This window comes from Melanerpes formicivorus, unplaced genomic scaffold (assembly GCF_026170545.1).
Source record: "Melanerpes formicivorus ecotype bairdi unplaced genomic scaffold, bMelFor1.0.p_v2 SCAF_9, whole genome shotgun sequence".
In the NCBI taxonomy this organism is placed as follows: Eukaryota; Metazoa; Chordata; class Aves; order Piciformes; family Picidae; genus Melanerpes; species Melanerpes formicivorus.
This window is the reverse complement of record NW_027142361.1, coordinates 13,515,069-13,533,880: the sequence shown is the minus strand read 5'-3', so window position 1 is coordinate 13,533,880 and position 18,812 is coordinate 13,515,069. Positions and strand designations below refer to the sequence as shown.

Genomic DNA, 18,812 nt, shown 5'->3' with positions numbered 1-18,812 from the left:
CGAGCTCTCTGTGTTATCAGAGCCATCCACTTAGACCAGGTTGAGTCTGTGGCATGATGTGGTGTGGAGCCTTTGCCTTTGAACATCCAATTCAAAACTGGTAATCTGGGAGCTAAGAGAAGTTGTGATTCAGTTCCAATCACTTCAGAAGCTGCTTTTACTCCTTCATAGGCAGCTAAAATTTCTTTCTCTGTTGGAGTATAATTAGCCTCTGAACCTCTGTAACCTCGACTCCAGAAACCAAGAGGTCGTCCACGTGTCTCACCTGGAGCTTTTTGCCACAAGCACCAGGTTGGACCATTGTCACTTGCAGCCGTGTACAAAATGTTCTTAATGTCTGGACCATCTCGGACAGGTCCCAGACCCATTGCTTGAACTACCTCTTGCTTTATCTGGTCAAAGGCTGCTTGTTGTTCAGGTCCCCAGTGGAAATTGTTTCTCTTTTGAGTCACATCATACAGAGGTTTCACAATCTGACTGTATCCAGGAATGTGCAGTCTCCAAAATCCCACTATCCCCAAGAAACGTAGGGTCTCTTGCTTGTTTGTGGGACTTGCCATGGTAGAGACTCTATTTACCACATCCACTGGAATGTGTCGGCGTCCATCCTGCCACCGCACTCCCAGAAACTGAATTTCTGTGGTAGGTCCTTTCACCTTGTCTCGCTTGATGGCAAAACCTGCATTCAGAAGAATGTCAATGATTTTGTTACCTTTCTCAAAGACTTCCTCAGCAGTTTTACCCCAGACGATGATGTCATCGATGAACTGGATGTGTTCTGGAGCACCGCCTTTCTCCAGAGCATCGTGGATCACTGCATGACAGATGCTTGAGCTGTGGATCCAGCCCATTGGCAGTCTGTTGAAAGTGTACTGGATTCCTCTCGAGGTGAAAGCAAAATGAGGCCTGCATTCCTCTGCTATGGGAATAGAGAAAAATGCATTAGCAATGTCTATGGTAGCATACCATTTGGCCTCTTTGGATTCCAGCTCATACTGTAGCTCCATCATGTCTGGTACTGCTGCACTCATAGGTGGTGTTACTTCATTCAGGGCTCGGTAGTCTATTGTCAGACGCCAGTCTCCATTCTGCTTCCGCACAGGCCACACTGGACTGTTGAAAGGTGAATGAGTTTTGCTGACGACTTTCTGACTCTCCAACTGACGAATCAGATTCTGAATGGGCAACAAAGAGTCACGGTTGGTTCTGTATTGTCTGTGATGCACAGTCTGAGAAGCAACCGGCAATTTAATGTCCTGTATCTTATGTTGTCCCACAACTGCAGATTCATCAGAAAGCTCAGGTCTGGCAGACAGCTTCAATTTTTGTCCATCAATTTCTATAGAAGCTAATCCAAAAGCCCATTTGTAACCTCTAGGGTCTTTGAAACGCCCTTCTCTCAGAAAATCAATTCCCAAAATACAAGGTGCGTCAGGTCCGGTCGCAACTGTATGTTTCCTCCATTGTTTACCAGTTAAACTTATATTAACCTCTACCTTACTTAACTCTTGAGATCCACCAGTGACTCCCAGAATAGTTATAGACTCTGATCCCTGATAATTTGATGGTATTATGGTGCACTGAGCTCCTGTGTCAACCAAGGCCCTGTACTTCCGAAATTGTGAAGTGCCAGGCCACTGGATGTACACATCCCAATAGATTCTGTTATCTCTGTTATCCCTCTCCTCCCCCTGGCGGGAGGCAGGGCACCCCTAGTTATGGGGAACATGCGCACATGTGCATTGCACATAGTTTGCAGGGTTATAACTTTGCATGTTATAACTGGAGCCACTGTTGGAGCCATAAGAGTCGTTCTGGGGAACTGTGGAAGTAACAGCTACCCTTCTGGTATTGCTACCTCGGGTTCTGCCACTTTGCAATTCCCTCAGTCTCCTGAAAAGATTAGAAGTTGGTTGGCCATCCCAGCGGTTCATGTTCTCACCAAACTGATCACGCAGAGTTATCCAAATAGTTCTACGTGATTGCCTTGGTGGTCTGTTTTGGAATGACCTGTTTTGGAATGACCTCCTTGGAGGACGTGTATTCCTCACAGATGAAACTTGTACCCACCTGGAGGAAGAATTGAAATTATCCCTTTGTGCCAATTGGGATATGGAATTTCTAAATTCATCTTTTAACTCTCTTATGCAATTCTGTATATCACCAGACATAGTTTTGATGGCCGAAACCAAAGAACCACGTGTCATGCTATCCTCCAATTGTCTCATTTGATCACTGAATTGGCCAACCGTAGGAGAAGCTCCACCATAACTTCTTGACACAATTCTGCTTGCCAGAATGCTTGCATAATTAGAAGGAGCAAGTTTGATGATCTTTTTAGCAAGACCAATACCCACAGGAATGTCATCAGGATTCAGAGTTTCATGTTCACCATAGAGTAGCTCTCTAACAGCAAATTCTCTCAAGCGCTTAATTCCCTCATCTATGGTAGTCCAGGGTTTAGGATTCCAGGGAAGATCATCTCGGGAAGGGTATCTCAGGGCAACCGCTATTAAAAGGCGTATCCACAGATTAACCTTACCGAGAGCTTCGCCTAGATGTCTATCTATTCCATTGTCCCTTGAGAGAGTTCCTAACTGAGCTGCTGACTTGTCTCCAACTGTTAGAGCTGAAGCACCTGTATCATAACACCTACTAAGCCAATCTGGAACTGGCTCCTTATCTGCCCTGGTGAAATCTTTACGGACATTTCGCAATTCCTCCCGTGGAGAAGAACACTCCAAAATATCATCTTGGTCTTCATCTCCCTGAATTCTTTGCCCATATAATCCTGCTGTCATTCTCCTAAGGACCTCTTTAAGCTGAGAACCACCTTTGCCAGCTGCCTTCCTAACTTCATCTCTATCCTGCTTTGATCTCACTAGGTTAGCTAGATCTTTAAAACAAACCTTCTCTTCCTCCTGAGCAGGATCTTTTAGAGTAGAGGGCCCCTCCCCAGGATCAGTCTCCTCCTCTTCTTCTCCATCTTTGGCCTTTCCACCTCTAGTCTTCAAAGGAGCCACCTTAACTGGAGCTGTGTTTGAATTTACAGCCACTTTAATGGAAGCTGACAGGTCCTGGGATAAATCAGGTGCTGGGGCAGTGACTTCCGGTCCCACTGAGGGAGTGGGTGGAAGTGACGTTGCTCCGTTAATGGCCGATGTAGAAGAAGAAGAAGGAGAAGGAGTAGGAGAAGGAGTAGGCGCCATGTTGATACCAGCTGATGCCCTTGGCTGCTTGCCAGAATCAGCAAAGTCATTTAGAGCTGCTTTACCAATTAACTGTTTAGCCCTCTTTTTAACTGACACGGGTTCTGCACACTCTTCGTCACTAGATGTCTCTGGGACTGACCTAGAGCCACGGCGTTTTCTTTTTGATCTAGTTTTTATAACAGAACGCGCCCTGGACACCTTTTTCTCTCGCCACAAGGAATACAGAGAAAACACATTAGTTATCACCAGCAGCAGAATTATACACATCACATAAATCACCTTTGGATCCCAGGCATCACCTAAAGTTACTGTCTCCTCAGGCGGAATCTTAAAACCCTTTATCTCAATTGGGAGAGTGGTGGAGGTAACATTCCTGTATCTCACTGGCCATAGGAAATTAATACATTTTCCATACCATAATTTAACTCTATACATAACCCACATATAAATTGTCCGCACCAAATATTTACCCAGGTAATCCAAAATCAAACCCAAACAATACCTGTAAACCAGAGCCCCAAAAATTGAAAAGAATAATCGCTCCACAAACCACAACACCTTCATGTTTGCTAATTCAGCTAGAAAACACTAAATCAATCAAGTAATAAATTAAACTAATTATCTGCCGCACGTTGGGTACGCCAATAAAAAAAAATGTGGTGGGTGGAAGGGTAAGGCTGAGAAGCCTCCTCCCTTCCCCCTTGTAAGGTAAAAGGGAAAAAAAATTGAAGGGAAGGGAAAAAAAAACCTCACAAGCTGAATTAGCAAAGCAGTGGAGCTATATTTACAAAGCAATGTAGGGTATGCAGGGGAATATTTACAAATTTACAATATCTACAATATATACAAAGATATACAACAGAGTAACACAGAAATGAGAGTAACCCCCCTCGGCAGAGAGGGGGTTCCCCACCTCCTCTTTCTCCTCTCTCCCCCCTTTCCCCAGATTAGGTTAGGAGAGAGAGAGAGCGAAAGATAGAAATTAAAAGCAGTTTTGTGTTAATTGGAAAAGCAGTTAATACAGGCCTGTATCTGGACTTCAAGGCTGAGGCCTTGGCAGAAAGCCCAGCACAGAGATAGCTGCGGAGCTGCTGCACCGTGGAAAGGCGGAAGCAAGACTGATAGAAAAGTCCTGGAAATGTCCAGTTCACTCCCAGTTCCGAAGGTGCTTCCTCCCACTCTCCCAATGAAATTTAGTTTAGATTATTCCTTCCGCTTACCAACTTCCGTCCACCATATTCCCTTTCTTAAGGGGGCAACGTCAACCGGCCACACCTCATAAAAGAGAAACTCACTGGGCACTGGTGAGGCTGCACTTTGAATCCTGGGTTCAGTTTTGGGCCTCTTGTACCAAGGACATTGAGTTGCTGGGGAGTGTCCAAAGAAGGACAGTGAAGCTGGTGAGGGGTCTAGAGCACAAGTCTTGTGAGGAGTCATTGAGGAAACAGGGGTTGTTCAGCCTGGAGAAAAGGAGGCTTCGCGGAGACTTTGTTGTGCTCTATAAGTCCCTGAAAGAAGGCTTGAGCCAGGTAGAGCTTGTTCTCTAAAGAACAAGTTGTGCCAGGTGAGGTTTAGGTTGGACATCAGGACCCCAGCGCGTGGCTGAGAGAGGAGGCAGCTTCAGAAGCGCAGCTCTGGGAGTTTGGCTTTTGGCTTTGATTCCCTTGCTTTTCAGGCGGTAAGGGGCTGGTGGCTTGGGACTTTCCAAAGAGAGGAGGAGGGGCAGCGGGCTCGGATTGCCTACCTGCCGGAGGGCAGTGACGTAGCTGGGGGAGGGGTTGCCGCGGAGACCGCGCGCAAACCAAACAGACCCCAGCGCGTGGCTGAGAGAGGAGGCAGCTTCAGAAGCGCAGCTCTGGGAGTTTGGCTTTTGGCTTTGATTCCCTTGCTTTTCAGGCGGTAAGGGGCTGGTGGCTTGGGACTTTCCAAAGAGAGGAGGAGGGGCAGCGGGCTCGGATTGCCTACCTGCCGGAGGGCAGTGACGTAGCTGGGGGAGGGGTTGCCGCGGAGACCGCGCGCAAACCAAACAGACCCCAGCGCGTGGCTGAGAGAGGAGGCAGCTTCAGAAGCGCAGCTCTGGGAGTTTGGCTTTTGGCTTTGATTCCCTTGCTTTTCAGGCGGTAAGGGGCTGGTGGCTTGGGACTTTCCAAAGAGAGGAGGAGGGGCAGCGGGCTCGGATTGCATACCTGCCGGAGGGCAGTGACGTAGCTGGGGGAGGGGTTGCCGCGGAGACCGCGCGCAAACCAAACAGACCCCAGCGCGTGGCTGAGGAGAGAGGCAGCTTGAGCAGCGCAGCTCGGCTTCTCACTGACAGGGAAAAAAAAAAAAAAAAAAAAAAAAGCCGTGTAGAGAGGGTGGTTACTGCAAGATGGTCACCACTAGAGCAAAGGCTAGCAGAAGGACAGTGGGCACCCAAACAGAGACCACACACAAGCATGCAGATGTTCAGGCAGGTGGCTGCAGTGAGTGCTGGAGCCTGGCACTCGACATGGAGGCTGGAGGGAGCAGCTCCTGTTTCAGGTGTGAGCAGGTCAGTGATCTGTTGAGCATGATGGTCAAACTAAAAGAAGAGGTAGAAAGGCTAAGAGATAGAAGAGATGGCGAGCAGAAAATTGACGATTCCCATAATGTAATCTCTTCTAAACCAGACCAGGGGGTAATCTCTTCTAAACCAGAACAGGGGGTAACACTTAGGGGAACAGGGAGTTTGATACCTTCCCAGCAGCAAGCCTCTCAACCTCCCTGTAGTAACCCCCATGAGCAGGGCCAATGGGAACAGGTCTCTGCCCGACGGAAGAAATGCAAACAAAGGAAGTCTGCTCCTGTGAGCAGCACGCTGCCTCCAGTGCAGTTACAGAACAGGTATGAGGCTCTGCAGGAGGAACAGGTCATTGGTAAGGTCGAGGACCCAAGAAGGTCAGAAGCTGCACCAATGACAGGTTGCCTCAGGCCAGCCATCAAAACTTACCCAGAAAAGAAACCTCGCAGGGTCATCGTCATAGGAGACTCCCTACTGAGGGGAACAGAGGGCCCAATATGCAGACCAGACCCATTTCATAGAGCGGTCAGCTGCCTCCCTGGTGCCCAAGTAAAAGATGTTGTAGATAGAATTCCCAACCTCGTGAGTCCTTCGGACTACTACCCACTGCTGGTCTTTCAGGTGGGCAGTGACGATGTAACAATGAGAGGCTCACAATCTATTAAGAAAGACTTCAGAACCTTAGGGCAAATGCTAAAGGGATCAGGGGCTCAAGTCGTGTTCTCTGCCATCCCTCTAACGTCAGCAATGGATGAGGACACACTGAGGAAGGGCCGACAGATCAATTCATGGCTCAGGGGCTGGTGCCATCGACAGGGCTTTGGGTTCCACAATCATGGATTGGTTTTCAAGGCACCTGAGCTGAAAACAACTCATGGGACACACTTGTCCCAGAGTGGGATAAGAATCCTGGGGCAGGAATTGTCAGGGCTCATTGATAGGGCTTTAAACTAGATTTGAAGGGGGATGGGGTTAATAGTCTCCTGCTGGCTGGTGACAAACAGAGGGGCAGCTCACCAGCAGTAGAGAGAAGGAGAGCTGGTAAGGGCTCTCAACTTGCTACCCTGAGGCAAGCCACGAATGATCCACCAGGACATTCTGTGGAAACCGAGGGGATTTGTCACAAGAGGAGGACAGGGCCAGCCCAGCTGAAGTGCTTCTATGCGAATGCGCGCAGCTTGGGCAATAAACAGGATGAGTTAAGTGCCACTGTGCTGCTGGGATGCCACGACATAGTGGCTGTTACTGAAACTTGGTGGGATGAATCCCATGACTGGGATGTAGGCATAGATGGATATAAACTCTTTAGGAAGGATAGGCAGGGAAGGAGAGGAGGAGGTGTTGCCCTCTATGTCAATAGCCAGTTGGAATCATTGGAGCTCCAACTGGGGAGGGATGATGAGCTAGTTGAGAGTGTATGGGTCAAAATTAAAGGCAGGACAGGGGAAGAAGATATTACTGTGGGGGTCTCCTACAGGCCACCTGACCAGCAGATCCAAGCAGATGAGGCCCTCCATAGGCAAATAGAAGCAGCTTCCAGGTCACAAGCCCTGGTCCTCATGGGTGATTTCAACCACCCGGACATCTGCTGGAGGGACAACACAGCAAGGCACCAGCAATCCAGGATGTTCCTGGACTGCATAGAAGACAACTTCCTCCTCCAAATGGTGGAGGAACCAACAAGAAATGGTGCTATGCTGGACCTTGTTCTCACCAACAGGGAAGGGCTGGTAAGCAATGTGAGGCTCATAGACGGCCTTGGCTGCAGTGACCATGAAGCAGTTGAATTTAACATCCTCAGGGCAATCAGGAGGAAGTATTCCAAGCTCATGACCCTAGACTTTAGGCATGCAGATTTTGATCGCTTCAGGGATCTGCTAGCCAAAGTGTCCTGGGACAAAGCCCTGGAGGGAAGAGGGACCCAGGACAGCTGGTCAGTATTCAAGGACCACCTCCTCTGTGTGCAGGAGCTCTGTGTACCAACAAAGAGAAAAGCAGGTAAGAATGCTAGGAGGCCTGCCTGGATGGGCAAGGAGCTACTGGACACACTATTACTTAAAAGGAAACTCTACAGGAAGTGGAGGGAAGGACAGGTAGAACAGGGGGAATACAAGGAAGCTGCCCGAGCAGCAAGAGTCCTGGTCAGGAAAGCCAAAGCAGAGTTTGAGTTGAATCTAGCCAGGGAGATTAAAGGGAATACTAAGAACTTTTACAGGTATATTAATGGGAAAAAGAAGACTAGGGAAGGTGTGGGCCCCCTCAGAAAAGAAAATGGTGACATGGTCACCTGTGATGAGGAAAAGGCTGAGGTACTTAATAACTTCTTTACCTCAGTCTTCACTGCAAGGGCCTCTAGCCACACTCCTGATGTTATGGAAGTCAAAGCCAGGGATGGGGAGGAAGAACTGCCCATTGTAAGTGCAGATCAGGTTCGTGATCATCTGAAGAACCTGAAAGTGTTCAAGTCCATGGGACCCGACGGGTTACACCCACGGGTGCTGAGAGAACTGGCAGATGAGGTTGCTAAACCCCTCTCTATTATATTTCAAAAGTCCTGGCAGTCTGGTGAAGTCCCCACAGACTGGAAAAGGGGAAACATTGCCCCCATCTTCAAAAAGGGCAAGAAGGAGGAACCAGGGAACTACAGGCCAGTCAGTCTCACCTCTGTGCCTGGAAAGATCATGGAACAGATCCTCCTGGAGTCACTACTCGCTCAAAAGAATAGTGAAGAGGTGATTGGGAACAGTCAGCATGGCTTTGCCAAGGGCAAATCCTGCCTGACCAACCTGGTGGCCTTCTATGAGCAGGTGACAAAATTAATAGATGAGGGGCAAGCAACTGATGTCGTTTACCTGGACCTGAGCAAAGCCTTTGACACTGTCCCACACCACATCCTGGTGTCCAAACTGGTGACACATGGGTTTGATTGGTGGACCACTAGATGGATAAGGAACTGGCTTGATGGCCGCACCCAAAGAGTGGCTGTCAATGGCTCCATGTCCCAGTGGAGGCCAGTGACAAGTGGAGTCCCTCAGGGATCAGTCCTGGGACCTGTCTTATTCAACATCTTTGTGGGGGACATGGACAGTGGCATTGAGTGCACCCTCAGCAAGTTTGCTGATGACACCAAGCTGTGTGGTGCAGCAGACACGCTGGAGGGAAGGGAGGCCATCCAGAGGGACCTTGACAGGCTGGAGAGGTGGGCACAAGTCAACCTCATGAAGTTCAATAAGAGCAAGTGCAGGGTCCTGCATCTGGGTCGAGGCAATCCCAGGCACAAATACAGGCTGGGCAGTGACTGGCTGGAGGATAGCCCTGAGGAGAGAGACTTGGGGGTGCTGGTGGACAAAAAGCTCAACATGAGCTCTCAGTGTGCACTTGCAGCCCGCAAAGCCAATCAGATCCTGGGCTGCATCAGGAGAAGTGTGGCCAGCAGGTCAAGGGAGGTGATCCTCCCCCTCTACTCAGCCCTGGTGAGACCCCACCTGGAGTACTGTGTCCAGTTCTGGAGCCCCTATTACAAGAGGGATGTGGAGGTGCTGGAACGTGTCCAGAGAAGGGCCACGAGGATGATCAGAGGGCTGGAGCACCTCTCCTATGAGGACAGACTGAAGGAGTTGGGGCTGTACAGTCTGCAGAAGAGAAGGCTCCGAGGTGACCTAATTGTCGCCTTCCAGTATCTGAAGGGGGCCTACTGGAAGGCTGGGGAAGGACTTCTCAGGATATCAGGTAGTGATAGGACTAGGGGGAATGGAATGAAGCTGGAGGTGGGGAGATTCAGGCTGGATGTGAGGAGGAGGTTCTTCACCATGAGAGTGGTGAAACCCTGGAATGGGTTGTCCAGGGAGGTGGTCGAGGCCCCGTCCCTGGGGGTGTTTAAGAGCAGGCTGGATGAGGCTCTGTCCAGCCTGATCTAGTGTGGGGTGTCCCTGCCCATGGCAGGGGGGTTGGAACTAGATGATCCTTGTGGTCCCTTCCAACCCTGAATGAAACTATGAAACTATGAAACTATGAAACAATTTCTTCCCCAAAAGGGTTGGTAAGCCCTGGAACAGGCTGCCCAGGGCAGTGGTGGAGTCCCCATCCCTGAAGGTACTTCAAGTCATGCAGGGTGCTGAGGGGTGTGGTTTAGAGGGACCTGGCAGTGCTGGAATGATGGTTGGACTTGATCTTGACATTCTCCTCCAAACAAAATGATTCCATGATTCTATGGCTATCTCAGGAGCAGTTAGCACCAATTTCCTGTGTAGGTTAGAACTGGAATCCAGAAGGACAATCACTAGAGGGCAGTCTGAGTTCAGGTGTGGACAGGGTGAAACCTGCCTGAAGTTCTCCCTGCTGGCTGTTTTCCACTTAATGTCTGTCAAGGGTTGGAAGGGAAAGGCCTCCTCCCCCCGGAAAGTGAAGAAAAAAAAGCTCACAGCTGAATTAGCAAAGCAGTGGGTGCTGTATATTTACAAAGCAATATAGGATATGCAGGGGAATATACAGAATTTACAATATTTACAATATATACAAAAATATACAATAAAGTAGCACAGAAATGAGAGTTTCCCCCCTCTGCTGAGGGGGTTCCCCACCTCTGCTCCCCCTTCTCTCCCCCTTTCCCCGGAGAGGGTTAGAAAGAGAGAAAAGAGAAAAAGATTAGAAGCAGTTAAGTGTTAATTGGAAAGTGGTTAATACAGGCCTTGCAGCTTATCAGTTTCAAGGTCAAGCCTTGGCCGAAAGCCCAGAACGCTGTGAGCTGCAAAAGGGGAAAAGTAAGACTGACTAGAAAAGTGCAGGAATGCTCAGGATACTCTGCTGCACTCCCAGTTCAGAAGGTGCTTCCTCCCAATCTACCAATGAAATTAGTTTAGATCCGTCTTTTCATTTACAAACATCCGACTACAACATTCCCTTTCTTAAGGGGACAGCCTCAAATGGTCACAATGTCGTAGGTAAGCTGAGTGAACCCACTGCTGTGGCCTTGGGTAGTGCAGGTTTTCCACCACACAGAAAGCCCCTGGCAGGTCCCCAGGGGCTGCTGAGGGACCTGATTGGAAAAATAACATTATCTGGGCCCACTGACTGCTGAGCCATCAAGTGTTCTTCTCTCATGAAATTCACAGATTGCCTGGATTTCCTGGGGAATAGGAGTGTGTTTGTGATGGAGTTGTTAAGGAAGAGTGTGTACCTGAAGGTGGTGATGAGGGTGCTGTAGAAGAGATGTTATCTGAGGTTGGGTTAAGCATTTCATATGGGCCCATAAAGGCAGTGTGTTTGATGCCAGTGGGCAAGCAATTTTGATGCTTGGTAAATAGAAATGTTTTGTTAATTTGGGAAGTTTATTGTCGAATGGGTGACTGTGCCTGTTTCTTGCCTTTGCAGAAGGATGTTCCAGATGGGTTGAAGGAACTCTCTGATGGCTCTGAAGAGAGCAGTGATGCCCAGTCTGACTCTCAGAGCTCTGAGAACAGCAGCAGTAGCAGCAGTGATGGATGCAGGAAGAAAGATGGGAAGAAAAGCAGATGGAAAAGGAAAGGTAATTTTTCCTTTTCAAGGGTGATGATTTCAATATGGTCTGTGTAGGGCTTGAAGGCTTTTATTCATCACATCTGTTGCCTTATAAAGAGGAGGCTTAGGGGAGACCTCTTGCTTTCTGTGACTCCTTGAAAGGAGGTTTTGAGCCATCCTGAAAGAGGGTCTGTCACTTCTTCCTAGGAACAAGAAGATCAGCCTCTAGTTGCACCAGGGGAGGTTTAGGTTGAACATGAGGAACAATTTCTTCTCTGAAAGGGTTGTCAAAGCCTGCCCAGGAAAAAGCTTAAAATCTGCTGTTACCTTGGCACTTGTGGACTTGATCTGATGGATCTCTTCCAATGAAAATGATACTATGGTTCTAAATGCTTCTCTTCCCCATAACTTCCTGTAATGGGTTGGGGCAAACCCCCTCCCCACCACGCGCAGAAATAACGACTCAGACAAACAGATTGCAAAAGTGATGGAAAGTTTAAATAGAGAACAGTGAGCGCGTGCAGAAAGCTACAAACACAGTGACAAGAGAGACCCCAAAACAGACCCAGAAAGATCCCATCCCCACCTGAGGGTGCACCCAAAACCCCCAGGGCTCCTCCTTCCCCCTCCCACTGCTAGGCTAGTCTCAGCTGGCCAGATCTGAGACTGCCCATCCCCCCGTGGCCTTGGGCCTAATCAGGCCCATGGCCGGGAGATCTCTCCCCCAGTTACCGGGTGGCGGAGAGGAAGGAAAGAGGAAGTGCCAGACCCCGCTGTAAAACTTATAGTGGTGCAAGGGATCATGGTAGGAAATAACCTAATTTCCTGTGTCCACCCACTGGGCTGGACCTCTGGACACAGGAAACACCCCTGTAGCAGAGGGCACCCAGCCCAAACTATGACACTTCCACCTTTGCTACTGCTCATATGAGCAGTATGAGGCAGACTTCACAGAGAGCAAGAGTGCTCATCTCACTGCCTGCTGGAATGACCATGTTTCAGCTGTCAGTGTGAGGCATGAAGAGAAATAAATCACCTGTGGGACACACAGAGCCATATGCTGAGTTCAGTGTGACATACTGAGACATCCCAGGGAGGCTGGAGGGAGTCCTCCCTAAGTGGAATGTGCCTTTACCCTGGGGAATGGGTCACGAGCAGTAGGTACAGGACACGTTGGAATATGTCCTTGGGTGGCTCTTTTATGGTGAGTGTCAGAATGCATCTTTAACAAGCCAACTAAATGGCTGTGCTCAGAGCTGGAAAGGCTATTTGCAGCTGGCAGAGGGACACTCCCGTCACAGAATCACTAACGTTGGGAAAGACCTTTAAGATCGAGTCCAATCGTAACCAAACTACCATGACCTGAAGTGCCACATCTGTAGGCTTCTTGAATATCTCTAGGGATGGCACCTCCACCACCTCCCTGGGCAGCCTGTTCCAATGCCTCACCACTCTCTCAGTAAAGAAGTTTTTCCTAATGAATGTCCAATCTAAACTTCCCCTGGCACAACTTAAACCCATTTCCTCTCATCCTATCACTAGTTCCTTTGTCTGGAGTTGTCTGCTGCAGTCCATCTCAGCCTCCACCTTCCTCTGTCTTGGTTCACTGTAGGATCAAGAAACAGGTGGTTAAAAATCTACTTCTATGCATCACACTGGGAAGGTAAAGCAATATTTCCAGATGTATTTAGGTCTCAGAGGCCCATATCCAAAGATGGCAACATGAATTTCATGCTTCAGAGCAAAAAACCACAAATTGCTTTGCAATGATGAAATTCCCTAGTAAAAAAAAAAAAACAAACAACAATTGTTCTTAACTAACTTATGGGTCTGGTACTTTCCTCTAAACCACCAGCTTCTGCAAGGCTGGAGTGATAACTGTCTGCTCTGCTTGGTGTGACTCTCTAACTTGCTCTGTGCTGACTTCTCCAGACACACCACCATGTTCTGCACCCTCAGGAAGGTGCAGGATGAGGGGTGTGTAATTACTTGCTCCTCCTCGATGTAGCTTGAGTGATGCACTGGGCATTTCTGTTACTTAGGAGTAATGAGGAGAAGGACGCAGGATTTATTTGAATGCTGATTCTTAGAGCAGGGATGAAGCCTCTTTTCTTGGCAGTCCACTTTCATTGCCTTTCCATGTTAAAAGGAAGAGCTTTCTTTTAACTACTGACTGGTAGAGGACAAGAGCCCAGAGTGCTGGAGCCCAATTGTGGGCTCCCCAGTTCAAGAGAGACTGGGAACTGCTGGAGAGAGTCCAGTGGAGGCTATATGAAGATGCTGAGGGGACTAAAGGGTCCCTTCTCAGTCAGTCTTGTCCACACTAAACAGCCTTAGGTCTTGCAAGCTTTTCCATGTCAGAGATTCTCCAATAAAGATACTTCTTGGCTTAATGTAGCTTTTCCTGAAAACTAATGATGCAGAACTGTTGAATGAGATCAAGTAAGGTATCATGATGGGAAATTGCTGAAAAAAAATTTCTTTGCATGAAACATTTAAGTTCTAAGATTTGTAAGGCCTCTTTCTTGGGTCACACACTGTCACTCAGTGATGTCTGAGAGACAGGAATTATCACTAGGTGGAACCCACCCTTCTATCAGTTTAAGTTTCACAGAGGTGCAGATCAGCTGTACTTGGAGCTGACCATCTGAGACACACACAGAGTTGTGCCAGGATAAAGAACTTTTGTTTCAAGTGTTTCACTTACTTGATGCATCTGAAAGGATTCTTTTGGTTTCCTCCAGCAACAGCTGAAGCTTCCTGATCTTTCTGTATATAAAAAATTCACTTGGGTTTCACATTCAAGGAGCTGCCATGAAAGCAAAATGAAAGTAGAAAGTACAAACTGGCTTCAGCTCGCTCCCAGCTGTGGTTCATCTCAGACTTCTCCAGTCAGCAGTGTCTGAAAGTGGGAGTGGAGCTGCACATTGCAAGAGCTCCTGGCAGTGGTGGTTCTGGCTATGGGGTTTAAGAAGTTGTGGCTTTGCTGGCAGCTCTCCTCTTTGGTGCTTCCATGCTTTTTACATTTGTATTCTTCAAGAGAAAAAGAGTTTTCTTTGCAAAATGAGGGTTTTGTTGGGCAGTGTGGGTTGGTGTTTTTGGGGTGGGTTGGTTGGTTTGTTTGTTTTTTAATTGGTATGTTCTTTTAACCAGAAAAGCATTAGAAATCTTGAGCTGTGCAACATCAGCTCTGGAATGCAGCATTCCTACACAACTGCTTCCTGGGTTGTCTGTGTCCACAAGAAACATATAAAAGGATCCTAACAAAAAACATAACACCCCCCCCTCCCCCCAAAAAAAACACCAAACCAAAACCCCACCCAAACCAAAAGGACAAACAAAAACCCAAACACAAACCTAGCCCCTGGAACTCAAGGATGGCCCCAAATTTCAGCTGAATTTCTTGCTTGGTGGCTGACAGTGTCCTCACCTGTGCAATGTTGGTGGTAGGGCTGTCAGCATCCACCAAGCCCTGTGTAATTTCACCCATCCTGAGAATCAGGTAGGCAGCCCAGAAGCTGTGAGCTGCGCAAGGAAGGGGAGAAAATGCAAGACTGCCCACAAGTCTCTGCTGAACTCCAAGTTCAAAGGTGCTTTCTACCAATCTACCAATGAAATTAGTTCAGATCTGTCTTTCGTTTATAAACATTCAGCCACAATGTCCCCTTTCTTAAAGGGACAGCCTCAAACAGTCACAGGCACTAACTTCAGGAAGCCCTTTACTGCCTCATGGCCCCAACAGCTGTCCAAAAAACCAACAACCCAACAACTTCAAAAAAGAATTCTATTTGGGTTATGTCATTTTGTTTCTTCCTGCTAAATATTTGGTAGAAATATCAGCTTTCCTAATTGCAGCCCATTCATGCCTCTGCTCGTGACTCATGAGGAAGCTGTTTCCCAAGTATCACATTGTGCAATTTACCAAGGAAGCTGCAGACACAAAGCCAGAAATGTTCCTTTTTCCTTTATTTACCTCGGTGTGTCTTCTACTTAGGCTAGGACATCGTAGTGTCCAGCTTTTGAGGGAGCTGGAGGTTTTATGATAGGCTGTATGGTCTCCCAGGGTGTAGTGAGTTGAGAGAGAAGGCCTAGCTCTCCCTCCCCCACAAAGAGGAAAAAAAAACACAGCTAACTCAGTTGGAGAAGCAAAAGGGATGCTATATTTACAAGCAATGTGAAAATGCAGGTTGTATATATACACAATATATACAGTATTTACAATATCCAGTTCTGGGCCCCTCAGTTTAAGAAGGACATCGAAACACTTGAACGTGTCCAGAGAAGGGCAACGAGGCTGGGGAGAGGCCTTGAACACAAGCCCTATGAGGAGAGGCTGAGGGAGCTGGGATTGTTTAGCCTGGAGAAGAGGAGGCTCAGGGGAGACCTCATTGCCCTCTACAACTACCTGAAAGGTGGTTGTAGCCGGGAAGGGGTTGGCCTGTTCTCCCAGGCAACCAGCACCAGAACAAGGGGACACAGTCTCAAGCTGCGCCAGGGGAGGTTTAGACTCGAGGTGAGGAGGAAATTCTTCACCGAGCGAGTCATTTGTCATTGGAATGGGCTGCCCAGGGAGGTGGTTGAGTCATCGTCCCTGGAGGCGTTCAAGAGGAGATTGGACGTGGCACTTGGTGCCATGGTCTAGTCATGGGGTCTGTGTTGATAGGTTGGACTCGATGATCCTCGAGGTCCTTTCCAACCTAAGTTATACTGTGATATATATACAGAAATATACAGCAAGGAAAAAAAGAATACAGGAATCAAATTCCCTCCTCCGGACAGAGGAGGGTTCCCCCCTCGTACCCCACTCTCTCCCCCTACCTCCCTTTTTTCCCAAAAAGGGTTAGAGAGAGAAAAGGCAGTTATTAAGAGAGAATGATTTTAGTAGGCCTCATGCAAATTAATTGCAGGATTAGAGCTTATCTTATCCGAGGTCGCTCTGGCTAGGTGCCCAGAAGCAGGCAAGCTGGAAAAAGGGAGAAGGAAAGGAATGAACTGAGAAAAATTCCAGCTGCACTAAAACTTAAAGCTACGTTCTACCAATCTACCAATGAAATTTGTTTAGACCTGTCTTTGTTTACAAAACATTCAGCCAGAGTGTCCCAGCACTGTCCCTTTCTTAAAGGCACAGCCTCAAACGGTCACACACGGCTTCATCTCTATCAGTCAAGAAGTTACCTTTCCACCAGCCTTCACAGCAGGTGTTGTAGTTCTTAAGTTGCATGAGCAGCAGTCATTAGGCTGTGGGGTCAGCCCTCTCCCAGCTCTGTTTGGTAGGAGATTTAGAACCATAGAATCAATAAGGTTGGAAGAGACCTCCAAGATCAGCAAGTCCAACCTGTCACCCAACACCTCATGACTACTCAACCATGGCACCAAGTGCCACGTCCAATCCCCGCTTGAACACCTCCAGGGATGGTGACTCCACCACTCCCCTGGGCAGCACATTCCAATGGCTAACAACTCTCTCTGTGAAGAACTTTCTCCTCACCTTGAGCCTAAACTTCCCCTGGTGGAGTTTTAGATTATGTCCTCTCGTTCTGGCACTGGTTGCTTGGGAGAAGAGACCAACCCCTTCCTGGCTACAACCTCCCTTCAGGTAGTTGTAGAGAGTGATAAGGTCACCCCTGAGTCTCCTCTTCTCCAGGCTAAACAACCCCAGCTCCCTCATCCTCTCCTCGTAGGGCTTGTGCTCAAGGCCTCTCCCCAGCCTCATTGCCCTTCTCTGGACACATTCAGGAGTCTCAATGTCCTTCTTAAACTGAGGGGCCCAGAACTGGACACAGTACTCAAGGTGTGGCCTAACCAGTGTGGAGTACAGGGGCAGAATGACTTCCCTGCTTCTGCTGGCCACACTATTCTTGATACAGGCCAGGATGCCATTGGCCTTCTTGGCCACCTGGGCACACTGCTGACTCATGTTCAGCCGGCTGTCAACCAGTACCCCCAGGTCCCTCTCTGCCTGGCAGCTCTCCAGCCACTCTGACCCCAGCCTCTAGTGCTGCATGGGGTTGCTGTGACCAAAGTGCAGCACCCAGCACTTGGACTTGTTGAATGTCATCCTATTGGACTCTGCCCATCTGTCCAGCCTGTATACCTGCATGTATTTAAACATGTAGAAAATTACCTAGATAACTGGTGAAGTTGGGGCTGTGTCAACCTCCTGAGCTTGAACAAAGCTAAGTGCAAGGCACTACAGCTGGGTTGGGGCCACTCCTGGAATCAGTTGAGGCTGTGAGATGAAGAGTGGAGGGAGCAGCCCTGCAGAGAAGGATTTGGAGGTGCTGGGGAGTGAAAGACTGGGCAGGAGCTGGCAATGTGCACTCACAGCACAGAAGTCAACTGTCTCCTAGGCTGCACCCAAAGCAGTGTGGCAAGCAGGTTGATGGAGGGGATTCTGCCCCTCTGCTTCACTCTGGTCAGACTCTACCTGCAGTGCTGTGTCCAGCTCTGGGGTCCTCAGCTCAAGAGGATCTGTTGGAGCAGGGCCAGAAGAAATGATGATGATCTGAGAACAGGAACCTCTCTGCTGTGAGGACAAGCATGAGAGAGTTGGGGTTGTTCAGCCAGGAGAAGACAAGGCTGTAGGGAGATCTTGTGAGTGGGGGCAAATAATTTTGGCAGGGCCTGTTGTGACAGGACAAGGGATGATGGTTTTAAACTAAAAGGGGAGATTCTGACTAAGTGGAAGGGAGGAATGTTTCTCACTGGTGGTGGTGACAAACTGGCTCAGGTTGCTCAAAGAGGTGGTAGAAGCCCTACTCCTGGAACCATTCCAGGTCAGGTTGGATGAGGCTTTGACATGGTTCATCTTGGCAGTCTGACCTAGTCCTCTAGTCATTGGCATAGAGTTTAACTTGGTTTCCCTCCAACATTTCTGATTTATGCAGTGACACAGCTCCTTAGCATGGCTCTCTGGAAGTTTTTTCAAATGGTTTCTGCAAAAAATAAATAAATAAGTGAAGCAGAGTTGGAAGATGTCACAGCTATCTGAATGGTACCAGACCCAACTGCTGCATACAGCATGTCCTGTTTGCTCCTTTTAGGAACTGTTCATCAGCCAGGTATTACCCATGTAGAGCAAAACTGTATCTGACAGCAAAGACATCAGGAGGTTGTCACAGAATCCCAGTGTGGTATGGGTTAGAAGGGACTGTTGGAGGTCACACAGTCCAACCCTGCTTTAGAAGAGGATCACACAAAGTGGGTTGCCTGGGATTGTAATGTCCAGGTGAGTTTGGAATCTATCCAAAGAAGATGACTTTGCAACCTCTCTGGGCAGCCTGGTCCAGTGCTATGGCACTCTCAGAGCAAAGGAGTGTGTCCTTGTGTTCAGATGGAGTTTATGCCCATTGCCCTTTGTCCTGTCATTGGGTACCACTGTGAAGCGTATGACCCCATCCTCTTGCTCTTTGTCCTTTAGATATTCATCAACATTGAGAAGGTCCTGTTGCAGTTTGAGCTGGGTGCCCCCTGCAGTGCTTACTTCTTGTGTCCAGAAGTCCAGTCCGGAGGGGTGGACACAGGAAATTATGTAGTATTTCCTACCACAATTCTTTGCACCACTA

General features: G+C 48.4%; 1 protein-coding gene across 2 annotated transcripts in view; it reads left to right on the top strand.

The window, feature by feature from the left end:
• The window catches only part of ASXL2 (ASXL transcriptional regulator 2), a 154,898-nt gene that overhangs the window by 64,409 nt on the left and 71,677 nt on the right, over positions 1-18,812 (top strand). For both annotated transcript variants that reach the window (XM_068143067.1, XM_068143068.1), the window contains one exon: positions 11,122-11,275. In XM_068143067.1, coding sequence (XP_067999168.1) covers positions 11,122-11,275 — 154 coding nt within the window. The remainder of the gene's footprint in view (positions 1-11,121; positions 11,276-18,812) is intronic.